The sequence below is a fragment of the Porites lutea genome, chromosome 14 (genome assembly GCF_958299795.1).
Source record: "Porites lutea chromosome 14, jaPorLute2.1, whole genome shotgun sequence".
NCBI lineage: Eukaryota > Metazoa > Cnidaria > Anthozoa > Scleractinia > Poritidae > Porites > Porites lutea.
The window spans coordinates 7,312,588-7,328,335 of NC_133214.1; the positions used below are offsets into that span (position 1 = coordinate 7,312,588).

Genomic DNA, 15,748 nt, shown 5'->3' on the forward strand with positions numbered 1-15,748 from the left:
GAAGTTAAGAGTAACTCTGTTAAGCAGTGAATGGAGATCAAGAAAAGGAGGCTTGTCAACCATCAATCGAGAGCTGGCCATTCAGTTGGCAAAACATCCCAGCGTGGAGGTCAGCATATATCTTCCTCAGTGCTGTGAAGAGGATAAACGAGTTGCTGCAAGTCGCAGTGTTACTCTCATTGAAGCAGAAAAAAGGCCAGGTTTAGAACCAGACCTCTGGCTGTCTTGTCTGCCAAAAGACCATGTTGTGGATTGTGTGGTAGGACATGGGGCCGTTCTTGGTCGTCAAGTGCAGATTATAAAACACCATCATCATTGTAAGTGGATTCAGGTCGTTCATACAGCTCCTGAAGAGCTTGGAATGTACAAAGGATATGAAGAGCACATTTCCAAAGGTGAGAAGAAACACCAAGTGGAGATTGAACTCTGTAAATTGGCTGATCAAGTGGTAGCAGTTGGACCCAAGCTGGCTGAAGCTTTCTCAGGTTATCTTCGTCCCTGTGGAAAAGATCAAGATGTTCTCAATCTTACCCCGGGCATTTTCTCTGAGTTTGCTGATGTAAAGCAAGCCTCTCAAGAAAGGAGTTCATTCAGTGTGTTGGTGTTTGGACGTGGCGACAGTGAAGATTTTCAGCTGAAGGGATATGATATCGCTGCCCAAGCCATTGCTGAGTTGAAAGACACGACCTGCAAACTTGTGTTTGTTGGGGCAACAAGCGGAGAAGAAGAGAAAGTAGCAGACTTGTTACTTAAGTATGGCATTGATCGCAGTCAACTCAGGGTGCGTCGTTTTAATGAAAGCAGAGAGCAGCTAGCACAGTTGTTTTGTGAAGTAGATCTTGCCGTAATGCCATCCCGAACTGAGGGATTTGGTCTAGCTGCCCTTGAGGCTTTATCTGCTGGTCTGCCTGTGCTGGTCAGTGGGAACTCTGGTTTTGGAGAGGCTTTGAAGAAAGTTCCTTTTGGTTCGAGCTGTGTGATAGAGTCAGAAGATCCTAAAGAATGGGCCAATGTAATCAAAGCTGTTCGTCACAAAGACAGGGAGATGCGTCTCGGGGAGTCTAAAGTTGTACGTAGAGCGTATGCAGAAAAGTACAGCTGGGAGGAACAGTGTGATAAATTTATAGAAAGAATGAAAATCATCACTTTAGAAGGTTAGTTAAATTAGTCACAGTCTATTGCTTATTCTGTTTTATTCGACTTGGGAAAAAGGTGTGATACACCGCATTTGCTCATAAAAAAGATGCCACATGGCACTCATTAAAGTTTGAAAACATTTTTTGACGCACCTCCCGTTTAGACGGAGAACTTTTTAAAGAGTCACGGACAGTTGCATATCTGTTTTGACAGAAATAGGTAATAAAGTTGCAAAAGAGATGGGCTTGAGTTCTGAAACAATGACAATTACTTTTGCTGCTCACAAACTTAAGTTCCACCAAAAAGCTCTACGTTTATTAACAGTGATGGGCTGTCATAAGAGGCGGGGTCGGGGATTTCCCCCGGCTACTATGAATGTGGCCCCCGGCTCTTGTTAGCAGTAAATTCTGTTTTGTAAACATTTTGGTGTACTTTAACTAATTAGCGAATAATTTTTAAACCGCTCAGTAGATTTTTTTTAAAATTTGATTCTCGGGACCTTTTGGTCACAAGATTATTGATATATTGTAAGGCAGTAAATTAAGAGCCACAATTCGCCAATTTTTTATCTGAAGTTTCGTTTTAACAAGTAAAAGCCTCTCATTATTCAAGGGTTTTGTCTCTGAAGTTTCATTTTCATGTGAACAGCAGTAACTAAGAGCGCCTCGATACATACTAATCAAATCTTTCTTTGTGTTCTTTCTAGCAATCGGCTGGAGCTTTACATCTCCATGGGAGGTGTCCAAATTTTTGCATGCGGCGTTGTTTGCGAACGCGAGGAAAGTTGATGTTAGCAAATTTCAGGTTAAAAATTAGGCCATTTTGAGACTCCATCCTCGAAAACCGATATTCAAATTTTTATCGGAAATAAAAGGCCTTTGGCGGGAACAATGTACATCACGTTTCTTATCTACCTACAGTGTAAAAGCTAATTATGGACAAAAAAAATGAAAGAAATCGATTTTTCAACTCTTGCCTCGAAATCAAGACTTTTGCTCGATTTGTCCTGGCCGTCACTCTTAAAAGACTTGTCTTGAGAGCTCTGTGGTGTAAGTGCCCGTAAAATTTGGAATTAGGAAAGCCGAAACTGCAAAGAGATGTACCAAGAATTTGCTGCATGAGCACGAGAGCAAATTGAAAAAAAAACCTTTTGCTTTTGTTATCGTGGTGGTTTTGAAAGCCTTGTTTCCATACAATCATTCGCATTACCCTCATCTCATCGCCTCAGATTTTTAGGTGGGCGATGTGAGTATAATTATATCTAAGTGTCTTCATCTCATCGCCTCTTTTTTGGGGGGCGATATGATTATATTTAAACCAGCCTATAACAATACTTCAGTTCTATTTAAGGTCGTGTTGTTAGCCTGTGTAGCTGATTGGATCAGATTAAGTTAGTGTTTGGCGTCCTTATTGTGCTTGCGGCTTTGCAGCCCAAACAGGAAAAAAGCATTCATGGAATGAAGGAGTAGTCACGCGAGATTAACCGTGCCAGCTACACAGACTCCAGAGTTATTCTAAGGATTATCGTTAAACTGCAAACATAGCATATGAGTCGTCATAGTAACAAACTCTGGTTTGCACCAATCGTCTTTCGAACTGCTCGGCCCAGGCCATTACGATCGTCCATCTGTAAGATCGTCTCTGTCGCCTGAAAACGCACAACAACGAGTTTTTCTTTCCTTTTTGAACCTGCATGTGGTCCCTAACAATTCAACTCACCATTGGTACATTTGACAAATTAAGAGAGAATTGGAAATACCGCGACGAATTTGATGAGTGAATCCGCGATGAAGGACCATGAATCTATTTTTGATTATTTGTTACTGCTTTCATCTTTGTGGTTGTTGCAACAATCCCAAAAAAAAAACTGCTTAAAAACGGGATCAGTAAACTTCATTGTCAATTTGCCACACATGTAAGGACTGTTTTTTTTTTTTTTAAATAAGAATGCTTCGTTTGTACATCTACAGTTTTCTTTTCTATTACAAAGTTTAACTTTTTCACATTTTAATGCAACAGAAAGATGACAATGGTTTGTCGTAAAATTGGAGCCGTTCCAAGAAATTTCCTTGTTTGTTGTTGCGTCAGCAGTTCATTTTCAGAAAACCGACAGTGATTCCGTTTATCTTAACAAAGTCTTCTGACTTAGGGTTGATTTCCGGTGTCGCGTACTTTTTACGTGCGTACGTGCGTAAAATTTACGCGCGTTAACGAAACTGAAGCAATGCATGAAAGGTCGATCGTAAGCGTAAAAGTTGAACCTCGCTCAACTTCTCGTTTAAGCTCAGCACTTTTTATCTTGCCTCTATTTTATAAACGTGATTAAAATTTACGTGCTTAGCCAAAAACGCGTCAGTGGAAATCAACCTTAAGACCGCAGTCGAAGACACTAAGGGTGAGTTTCATTGGGATGATCCGGATCAGGATCAGTGATCCGTAATCCGAGATCACTCGTATGATAATGCATCAAAGGACCGACGAATCCACTCTAGAAAAGGATTCATCGGTTCACTTGATCTTCCCTGGTCCGAGTTATCTTAGATCGTTGATCCTGATCCGTGTCATCCCAAAGGAACGCACCCGTGGTGCTTGTTACAGTGTATATGCGACAAGGTTGGCCAAATAGTCTACTTTTGATATCATCATGCTTGATTTTCATTGATCGAATACGGAAAGTTGGCTATCGAAGTGGCTTTGAACTCTTTATTTTAATACTGACTAACCTCCGTTCAACTAACTGGCCCTGTGACTTTGGTAGAGAATGGCGTTACTAATTTTTTTTTAGTTCCTAACGCAGATGAGCAGCAGTTATCCGAGAAAGCCTCTGCGATCTGCGAAGATGAAAAACCCTCTTCTTCTGTGAAACGTCTTCATAAAGGTATTCTTGAAGAGATATTAACAATATATTCATTAATTAGAAGAGCTAATTGGTTTTGTTTTCAAGTAGGAAATGTACTGCAGTCTAACAAGAGCTGGTCGTGTATTTTATCCGGAATATTACAATAACTATGAATGCTCAAAGCACTGAACAAGCCGTAACTTGTCTAAAAAAGAGTCAAAATTCTTTTACACTGTTTCTTCTTCAGTTGTTGAAAATTCAAATTCGTTTCAGGTTTATTAGAAAGGTGAAAAATTCCTTAACTCTGTCACAGGCGAGCTTTGTCTGTTTGAAATTCAGTTGCATCTACATATGCAACATACACCTTTTACAACTTAATCAGTGCTCCATGATGTACTGTTTGTATGTGACAGAAGAAAGTATTTCTCTTTTTAGTGATGTGCATAAAGTTTGGTATTCGTGTGTGCTGAAATTCGAATGTTTCATGGCTTATTAAACATGGATATACTTATGTGCATTTACGCGGTTCATGAAACCTCGAAATCTCTAAAATCAACGCAATTTGGGGGCCTTGGAAATGTTGTGATATTGCTGCGGGCCATCTGCCCTCCAACGAATTTTTTTTGTTAGGATTAATTGTCTCTATGACCCCTTTGGTCTCTCTGACCACTTATCTATCACGGTCCTCCCCAACAAATTCGTCAGAAATCCGAAGCCCAGAGTAAGATCATCCAAACGCGCGACAAAAGACCTAGTCGCGTGGCTAGTCTTGGTCGTTATCAGCTGGAGTTCCAATGGGACGCTGCAGTGAGTGAAAATGAGTCATGCGATGATAAGCTGGCTGCAGTTACGCAGATCGTTAATTATGGTCTTGACGCAATCATGCCTGTGAGATCAGTTAAAGTTCACCAAACAGACAGGCCCTGGCTAAATGCTGATCTGAAACGGCTTATCCAGAAAAGACAGCAAGCTTTCTCGTCCGGTGATACGGTTCCTATTCAAGCTGCTTAGGAACAAAGTGAACCGCTAAAGGAAAAGGTGTCGGGCGATCTATTATAACAACAAGACGCTACGGGGCTAGCGTACACTTCGGCGTCGTGGTTGTGGAACTAATTAATTGTAAATGCGGAGGAATAGTAAGAAATCAAATATGGTAAGAGCAAGGTGTGAAATTATGGGATTTGTCAGGATATTCTGAAAAGAGCAACATCCAAGGGGCCTACTTGCCAGAAACTAGCATTTCAGGACAAATTGTCTCCGTGATATTAGCCCAGTTATGCTCTGATGACTCCATACAAATCCTTCTAAAAAACAATTCTCTAATTTTCTTAGTCACATCAGGCTTCAAAAACAGCATAGCAGTCTCATGTACTGATTAAAGATATGTCGGATTAACACAAGGAAGTTTAACACCAAAGGAACATAGCCTTCACAGAGCTTTAAAACACAGCATCCACCAACACAAACTTGACTTGAACTTTGAGTAAAACTAAACAGCCTCTACCAATAATAACAAACTCTCACTTGAACTTCAGATATCTTACGGCTTCCGCGAACGTGTAAACACAGAACCTGAAAATCGACCTTCGTCACACTTGACTAAACACAGCAGTCCAGCTCGTGGGAAAAACTTAGTTCGTCAAAAGAACTCGCTTGGAACTTGTATACCGTTTGACATAACGTTCTAGAAAATACTAAACAGGCGAAGTAGCTTTTCGACATATTTTATGATTTCAGTAACTGATGCAAATCTGCTGACTCATGCTGAAATGTAGACATGCCCTAATTAATTTTTCATGGCTAATCCAAAAACGTGGAGAACGTTCGACAAAGTCACGCAACGCATGAAAGCAATACGTAACACTCAACAAAGACAAAATGTCTTTGTGCAGCATTTTGTAACTTTAAATTCATCATAAAACAGTTCGAAAGGAGGGCTCACTCGTGAAATGTTTTTCAACAATCGAAGAGAAATTTCGTGTCTCTGCTCGGCCACGAAATATCCTCTATTTATTCCTCGAGTAATTAAAGTCTAAACTCGAAGAACAGGGGTCTTTTTTGTATGAGCATGCGCGACCGCTGAACATGCGATGTACATGGAGGCTCACCACAGGGTTTGCCTTCATCAAAATGGCGCGTCTCAAAGCTATCATAGCGATTATTTTGCTCGTTGGTCTTGGCGAATGTGCTCGTGATTTAACAAAATGTGTAGTTTGCAAAAAAATCTCTAACATGGTCTTAACAAAAGCGAAGGAGACCGGCTTTAACATACACGAGCTACTATCAAATTTCATCTCCCCACCTGACCTGGACAACAGCGCGCGTATATGTAGTGCCTGGAGAATTGCGCTGACCTCATCAAAGTCTAAACAAAGTGCAGAAACGTTTGTTGATGCAAGTAAACACTTTCAATTTTCTTTGTTTTGAAATGGGAAGGGAAGAGAAATATTAAAAAAAAAAAACATAGCAAATTTCAGCGAGTGGGTTCTAAGTGCGCGAAAGCCGATGTTCAGTTCAGCAGTAAATTAATATATGTTCTACAATTTTCCCAACACTTTAAAGCTACAAAATTAAGAGCACACGAGACGTTGATTAGTCACCTGGTGAGATGTTGGTGGTAGTCACTCTGTATGTGTCGAACAATAAAAAAAATGAATATCAATGAGACACAGTCAAAACTGCATTCAATAGGACCGAAATTAAAGTCCAATCTTGTGACCGATTTTGATGAAACAAACGGTTAGGTTTCCCAAGAAGTACAGTAAACATGTAATGCCGACCAAAAGTTAAAAATCATTAGAACATTTAAGTTCTGGCTAAAAGCAAATTCCTGTAAAAGATGCGTTACAATGTTAGTCCACGCAAAAACAAGAAGTTCTACAATTTTCCTGTAAACAAACTTTGTATCGCTAAAATACTTAAGGCAAAAACTTTCTATTCCAACTGAAAACGGCGTGGTAGTCGCCCGCTGATCGTTATTAATCCACTCCCGAAATATGGCTAAATCAGCTATTAACAAATTATTGACAGGAATCCTCTACGGCATCGAGAAACTGATTTACATCCGATTTATAGACAAACACGAAATAAAGAACATTTTGCTCAATAGCTACGCATCAGCAATGCATTCTATGCCAAACTTTGCGGTTCTTATAGGGGAATCAAGACACGAGTCGAGCGCCAAACAACAAAAGGCAGCCATGTTCGTGTCAGACATCCTTGAGAAACTTGCTCTTTCACCTCGTTCAGCGCATCAGTCTCCACTTTAAATCAACAGATCTTTACTTATTTTGTACAACGAAGGTCTTTCCTAAGTTCCTGCTACCATTTCAATCTCAAGCAAGCTTTCAAAGTGAACAATTTGGTTCCTATGACTATTCAGCACGGTCGCTGTCACTAGTCGCGTGCTCTTTGACAAGTCAGCGGTCGCGCATGCTCATGCAAAAAAGACCCCTGTTAACTCGAAGTGATCTCAAGATATCACGAAGTAGTCCGATCTCATTTCGTGAAATAGTTGAAACAAGCCGAAAAGTCACGAACTTGCACGCCCAATCTTGTCCCGAAACTAGTGCATCATTTCATAACTATTTTTTCATATCCGAAACTACCTTGGGTCGCAGTAGCGCAATCGGCTAATCCCTAAACTTGGTGTCTCCTCTGATCTGACGGGTCACACAGGTGAGTCGGTTCAAACCCCGGGAAAACCAAAATAATAATTCTTTCTACCTCGAAAAAGTTAAAGAATAAATCAAAGAAATCGAAGTGATCTCGAGATATCTCGAACTAATTCGGCTCTCTCTTCGTCAAATAGCCGAATAGAGCCGAAAACCTACAGACTTTGCTTGCCCAATCTTGTCAAAAAATTGCAACTTTGATACATTCCTGAGCGTCGCGAATCCTTTACTTCGCGCTCCGCCGAAGTAACAAGGTGCGTGATTTAAAGGACACGCACCCTCGCGATTGGTGGCGTGAAGTTAAACAGCTCTGTGGAAATGGTGGTAGTGCGCGGAAAGACATAAGGTCCATTTGAAGAATCCACACGGACTGCACTGACCGAGACCTCGCTGATAAAATCAATGAGGCTTTTGTCAGTGTTATGCAAGAGTGCAATCCGCTATCCGATGACGCCCTGGTCTTATGCGAGGACGACGAGCCTATCTCAGTGACAGTTGACTCTGTTGCAGCTCGCCTAAACAAGATCAGGACGTCTAGAGCAGGGGGGCCTGACGACCTGCCAAACTGGGTGCTGAAAACGTTCTCTGATATACTAGCTCCAGCTTTAACCGAGGTGTTAAATCAACCATTTCGAGAATCTAAAGTCCCACGTATAAGGAAGCTAGAGGATGTTCCACCTGTTCCCAAGGGTGCCTCTATTGAAGACTTTAACAAGGACTTGAGACCCATATCCCCAACATCTACACAGTCCAAAGTCCCGGAGGGGTTTGTTATCGACCGAGAACTCAAACCCTTGATGCTCGAGTGTATGGACCCAAACCAGTTTGGTTTTATACCAGATTCCTGCACTACGTTCGTACTCATCTCCATGCTACAGCACTGGTTCGAAACCACTGACGGGACTGGCGCTCATGTTAGAGCAACACTCCTGGACTACAAGAAAGCCTTTGATCTTGTTGATCACAACTTCCCGATCGCCAAGCTCTATAGTCTAGGAGTAAAACCCACCGTTGTCAACTGGGTGGCGGACTTTTTACGAGACAGATATCAACGTGTCAAAAATTAAATAAATAAATTATAATCTTAATTGAGATGACTTTTTCATATAAAATATGGTTTTCAAAAAGGATCTCATTAAATTAAAAAAATATATTTAACAATTATTCTTTGAAATCGAGGTGAATAGTGGCAAAATATTTACCGAGCCACGAAGTGGCGAGGTAAATATTCCTAAAGCCACTATTCACCGAGATTGAAAAGAATAATTGTTTTAGTATATACACACGAAGTGATCTCAACAAAATCAGAGAGGAAACCATTAAAAAGTACGATTTGATTGACAGATCAGGTCAGCTAGACACGCGACAGTTTAAAAATAGATCTGTGTAGAATTTTCAAACATGGCAATTCAAAAGCTTATCACTTCGCAAACAACAGCGTAATGACTTAAATGGAACCGCTAAAAGTTTGAATTGTTTCCTTACCTGAGAAGAAAAGAAGAGCTTTGATGTTTTCTGTTGACTCGCCAAGATTATAGCCGAAAAGGTTTGTTGTGTCGTTCTTCGCATAAAGTGCCGACAAAAATGGCGGTTCGGTTCCTCGAGGTAAGACGTCGTCTTCATGTAGCATTCTTTTTCCTATTTACTTGAAACGTAGAATTTCTGCAAACATTTGCTTTCAAATTTGTTTATCATAAATAAACTTCGTTTTTGGGCCAAATTTTTCGTGTTAGGAAACGCTGAGTTCACGAAACGGCCTCTTCTAGGCGAATAAACGGGAGTTGTAAACTATCCATCGACCACAAAACTTAAAAACAGTAAATGGAAAAACGCCGTTTTGAATCCTTCGAAGTCTTTTCTTGCCTGAAAAAAAGTCAACCCTAGGATTTTGTCGACTTTTAAAAGATCTTTCTCTAAGAAAATGGAAAAAACAGAGCTCACACATTATCCACTCGCTAGGAGGTGAATATTGTTGAATAGTCCGAGATATTAAACCAATCAGATTGCTTTCATCACCAAGATCACTGAGTGTGTATATACTAATGAGAGATATAACTTTAGGAATAGGCGTATGTTTTCAATCCCACGTGTAAAAACAAAGAGGTTTCGAAATTCTTTTATAATGCACTATGCAGATAAGCAACAATTGTAAATAGAACTTTTATACTAGATATGATGTAATTTTATCATTGTATGATGGTTTTTTTTTCTTATGATATGGTTGGGAATTTTTAAACGGTTAAATTTTTATCAACATGTATATAACACAAGTAGTTCAGCTTATGGCTGCTAGTTGTGATTTAAATGAACGATTTACTTTTTTTATTCATTTTTTTTTCGGTGTATACAGCGTTAAGAATACTTCTCATTATAAAAGGCGTGTTAATTTTTAAAATGTCTTAGGCGCAGTTATTTGGGCAAACGCTTAAGTAATGTTAGTTGATTTAATTGCAGATTCAGCGAAGAGATCCAGGTCTTCAACAAAAGGCAAAAGGCCGTTATCTTCGAGTGCTGTCCCAACACCAAAACAACCGAGACTAACGCGGCGAGATGAAGGTAACGGTTGTTTTTGGTTTATTTAGAGTATGGGTTAGTATTTCATATATGTAAACTTCCTTGATTCTAGTATGGTTTTCTGTCGTTGGTCTTGTGTTTTTAAAATGCGGTTTCATAAGCTGTATAGCTTACAAAATAGAAATGTGGTGGTTCGTTTTTACATTGTCAAAGATTCAAAATCTTTCATTTCGAGCATCAGCCTTAATATAGATCCGCTGACAAAGAGTTAGCGTTCAAAACGTCACCTCGTCAATCCTTTTACAATGCAACGTTGACGAGAACGAGTAAGAGAACGAGATTTCACTTAAAGTTTTTGCGCGAGTTCTAAAAAAAAAGACACCACGGAAAGCTTCATTTTACTTTTTTTCACCAAAAAAGTTAGTACGGTTATTTATACTGAAGGAGGTTTAGCCCCCTCCCGATAGCAGAATGATAAAAATTCTTACATTTGTTAACTTGTTCCCGCCACTACGACATTCTTGCTAAAACTCGTAGTAGAATGACGACGGCACCACGTTTTCCCGCCAAAATGACGCTGTTTCACGCGTGAGCAATACTCGGTGTTGGGTAATTCTCGTACTCGTAGTCATTCTTGTCTCAGAATCTAAAGGTCTCTATTATGTCTCACTTTACCACTGAGGTAGAGCCACAGTTTCTTAAGAAACCAACCTCTTTTCTAAACTAACACTTGGTTAATTGACCAATCTTTTTTCTGAAGTTATGAAAGCGACAGTCGTGTATTATCTTGCAAATCAGAGCCCACTTGCCTAAAAGCCGGTGTCAGCCTCTTGTTTTTGTTAAACAATTTGAGAGTTAGACAAAGTTAACATCCCCTCCCCGCCTTAGTCTGTAATTCGTGTCTCACATTTAAGTAAAAAAGGACAGGTCAAGTGATGAAAACCAAAAATAATTGTCATAGTTATCTCAGAAAACATTACAAATGCATTTTTATTATATAAACACCAATGAAGTACCATGTGAGCTGTTGCGCGAAAACTTGATATCTTCACATGTGAAAATATCGCCTTTGCTATGGCTACATAATAAATCGCGCCTTTCACACCGAAAAACTATTAAAGTGAAATGGTTTGGTAGTTTATTGGTGTTTATATAATACTGAAATAGAACATTACATGGCCGCTTGGAGATACAAAATTTCTCTTCTCTTGTTGAAAAAATATTTCACGAGTGAGCGCAGCGAACGAGTAAAATATTTTTCAACACGAGAAGAGAAATTTTGTATCTCCGCACGGCCATGTAGTATCCTCTATATATCTTTCATGTTGCTGACAGGTACAGAAAACTCAGTTGTTGTGAAATTGCTCAAAGCTGAATACAAGAGACGATCTAAGTTGATGCCACTTTCTTGGTTTAACACCATTCAGTTACCCCTTGAAAATGTCTACACGAGACTTAAAATTGTTTCAAGAAGAAAAACAGACTTCCAGGTAGAACTGGACGAGTTAGACTTGGACGAAATCTTCCAGGCTCTTGACGAAAGTGAGAATGTTATGACGCAATTAGAGGAAAATCCAGAAATGCCCTTACCCTTCGAAAACCCCCACGCGGGAAAAAATGACGAAGTGGACATGTACGACATCTTTAAGGATCTTGAAAAAGGTGAGGATGTTATGACGCTAGTGGAGGGAAGTCCAGGAATCGGTAAAACCACGTTTTGTCTTAAACTTGCCTATGACTGGGCTCGTGAAACTGTACCAGCTAACCCTTGCTTTCCCAAACTGGAATTCGTGCTGCTCCTTAAATGTCGAGACATAGATAAAGATATAATGGAAGCCATCAAAGAACAGCTCTTGCCTGAGGATATCAAAGAGGAGACCTGGACGAAGTTCTCTGAATTAATTAAGGATGTTCATAACCAAGAGAGAATCTTAATCATTCTGGATGGTTTGAATGAACTTCCCGAGAGATCGCAACATTTCGTCGATAAACTACTTCGCAGACGAATTTTGCCACTTTGTTATGTCTTAGTTACATCGCGACAGGAAAAAGGAATTGATGTACGAAAGAACTTTGAATTTGACCTTCTTTTGGAGATCAAGGGATTTACAGAAGATGATGCTTATTGTTATATCAAAAAGCATTTTCAAAATGTCGGTCCAAAGCATAGTTCGAAAGGAGAGAGGCTCGCGAAGGAAGTGAAAGAAAACACCTTATTGAACGCCCTCCGAAATAATCCGCTAAATTTACTTCTTCTGTGTGTTATTTATGAGGATTATGACGGAAAACTGCCAACTTCGCGGACTGAGCTTTATGAAGTCATCGTCCAATGCCTTTTGAGACGATATTGTGCAAAACACAGCCTGCTGGTTCCAGAAGATAACACTTTAAAGAAACGTTTTGAAGAAGATATTCTTGCCCTTGGAGAGTTGGCTTGGACGTGCTTGCTGAACGATCGTCAATCTTTTGGCGAAGAAGAATTGGCAGAACGTGAAGTCAGAAATAAAAACCTGGTAGCTCGCAAAATAGGCCTTCTTTACAAGGAAGAAAGACTGAAGAGGATACTGAGGTCACAATACGAGTACTGGTTTCTTCACAAGACCTTCCAAGAATATTTGGCAGCTGCTTTTATAACGCACAAGCTACAGAGAGGTGGGAGTGTTTTTGAGTACACGACATTTGATGATTTGGTCGAAAAATATCAACAGGTTTTCCTTTTTGTTTCTGGTATGCTGAGCGGGAAAGCAACCGTGTTGTTCGCTCAGATTGGGGAGAAGTTAAAGGAGAAGGAAGATTGGAACTGGAACAAGTGCAGCCAGCAGGCGTTACAGTTCTTTGTGGAAAGCTTTAGTGAAAGTCGACACGCTGAACAAATGGCAATTACTCTTTGTTCCTATATACCATTCCCACAGCAAGTTTATATTGACCTACATGTGGAGTATTCAAAGGACAATATATTTCAAGTTTTAAAGGCATTCGGAAGCTTTCGTAATTTACCGCAGCCAGTTAAACTTACCGTTCAGAAAAGCTCAGAGTTCAAGAGATCTTTCGTTGACTGCGATTCTGTTACAGAGTACATACAATCCTGCACGCAGATACAGACTCTTTGCATTTTTGTTCCTGTAGTTACATCAAACCTAGCTAACGTCCTGCGCATCGGCTTATTTGGGAACACGACTTTATCAGACTTCACTCTACAAATTTGTGGCAGTATCCCTTGTGATACAGCAGTTGTCATCGGTGAATTGTTAGCTGCACGTAAAGCCTTGAGAAAAGTAACCTTTCAACTTGACAGAGTGTGGGGTGAGAATTGGGCCAGTGCTATTGAACCTGCTTTATCTGCGGACACTCCTTTGAGGTCTTTAAAGCTCCAAGTTCGTGGGTCATTGAGTGATACTGCGGTCCATGGCTTAGGAGAGCTCTTATCAAATAAAGCTCTGACTTCATTTTCCTTTAATACCTTTGGGGATATACAAGAATGGGAAGCTACTGCTATTAGCAGAGGAATTGCACGACAAACTGCAGTCAGGTCATTAGATCTTAGCGTTAACGGTAACCTTAGTCTCTCTTGTGTGAATATCCTACAAAGCAGTCTTCTAGAAAATCGTTCTTTAAATGATTTAGTGTTGACTGTCCATGGAGAGATTCCTGAAAACTGGCAGTTTGTTGTGGAAAATCTTCGCATGGTAAAGAAGGGGTCAGTTAACTGCGCTTTTCATCCAGATCCTGGCAGTAGTGTCACGTGTCAAAAAATGGCTCACTTTTGTTCTGCTGTGGTCGGGAAAGGATTAGAATCAAATCAACACTTAACCATAGTCCTTTGGGGTGAGCTGGAATGTGATGGGGCAAAAGCTTTATTTGAGGTCTTGGTGCGTGTCCCCCTGACAGGCCTGACTTTGAAAGTGCATGGAAAATTAAGTGATGGTGTTGCTAATATTATTGAAAGATATTTTAGGCAACAAGATACACTATCCTCCCTGACAATCGATATTTGGGGAGAGTTGGCCCCAAGGACGAGACCTTTACTTCAGGAACTATCACGAAACAACGCAACTGTTGAGGTGAAAGTGCATGACGTCTTTGTTGTTCCTAAGGAAGCGTGTAATGCTTTTGATGTTTCTATTGGCAATCCTTCATCACTGACACCAGTGTTCTCTGAAGTTAAGAATACCGAAAAGGAGAAGATTAATCTTAGAATCATTAACGACGGTGAAACAAGTAGTGACTGGCCATACCTTCTAACTGATGCTTTAACAGAAAACACATCAGTAACTGCGCTAGATCTTACAGTGAGCAACTATACAATGAATTCAGAAATGGGAAAAGACCTCGGGGATAGTTTGCTGCGAAGTTCTTCATTAACAGTTTTAAGTCTCACAATCAGCAACTACGGTAACATGGCAAACGGCTGGCAATGCACGCTGGTTAATAGCTTGGCTAAAATGGCTTCATTAGCTGCACTCAGTCTCGCAATTGACGATCGAGGCGAGGTGAACGATTTCGTAGAAGATTTGATGGCAGTGAAGTCCTTGTCTACACTTTCCGTTGTAATCAACGGTAGTAGTTTAGATTACTTCTGGAATCTCTTTTTGAATAAATCTTTAAAAGAATGCACTTCACTGACAAAACTCTGCCTTACAAGCAACAACTATAAAAATGAATATGACCCTTTCGGCGATGACGCGTTAAATATTAAAGTGGGTCGCTCTTGGAGGGAAGGCCTCGCTAATGGATTGGAAAGAAACACATCATTAAAGGAACTAGCCATGACGATAAACAACATTACCTGTACTAGTTGTGCTTGGAGAGGTCCTTTAATTGATGGACTTTTAGAAAATGAGTCAATAACATCCCTCACTGTTACAGTCAGTGATTACGAATACTTGAGCTGTGAAGAATGGGTAGGCTCTTTGAAACGTATTTTAGCGCATAACAAGTCGTTAAACACTCTCACCCTAACAGTAAATGAGTACAGTGAAGGAAAGCAGCGTGAAGGCTGGATTTATGGACTGAAACCGGATTACGATTTTCCGGAAAACACATCATTAACTGATCTCAATCTGACAGTCAACATCCGCAGTGAAGTTAGTGAAGACTGGTTACCAAGTTTTTGTGACTATTTAATGATGAATTGCTCCTCCCTGAGAACAGTGAGATTGCAAGTCAACAACCGTTGCTCTACAAGCGAAAGTCGTATATATGACTTAAGCAAACTTCAGTTAAAATACCGATCATTATCCACATTTGAACTCTCTGTAACTTTCTATGGAGAGTAAAATAGGTTTCAAAAGCGTCATGACATTGACGAGGCTTGGCATAGATAATAGACTTTTGTTTGAGTATAAAATAAGGACAATATAAAAGTGTGACTTAAAAAGAAAAGCACCTTTGTTCAAATCGAATTCGAACGCTGCCGTTTTTGTCTCTCTGCATTCCTAGACAAACTGAAACTTTGTGTCCCATCGCAAGTCAGTCTAAAAATGCATAGTGCTATCTACCGGAAAAAAAATATTTAGTGGATAACTGTTAGGGAAACCAACTGCTTTATCAAATGCACTGAGAGTTGTCCCATATAGCACTATCT

The 15,748-nt window shown here is 40.1% G+C and overlaps 1 protein-coding gene across 1 annotated transcript in view; it reads left to right on the top strand.

Moving 5' to 3' along the window:
- Window positions 1-15,440, top strand: part of LOC140924930 (uncharacterized) — a 16,004-nt gene extending 564 nt beyond the window's left edge. The window contains exons 2-5 of the mRNA XM_073374913.1: window positions 1-1,154; window positions 3,923-4,015; window positions 8,080-8,648; window positions 11,655-15,440. The exon at window positions 1-1,154 is cut by the window's left edge and continues 77 nt beyond it. Coding sequence (XP_073231014.1) covers window positions 1-1,154; window positions 3,923-4,015; window positions 8,080-8,648; window positions 11,655-15,440 — 5,602 coding nt within the window. The remainder of the gene's footprint in view (window positions 1,155-3,922; window positions 4,016-8,079; window positions 8,649-11,654) is intronic.
- The last annotated feature ends 308 nt before the right edge of the window (window positions 15,441-15,748 follow it).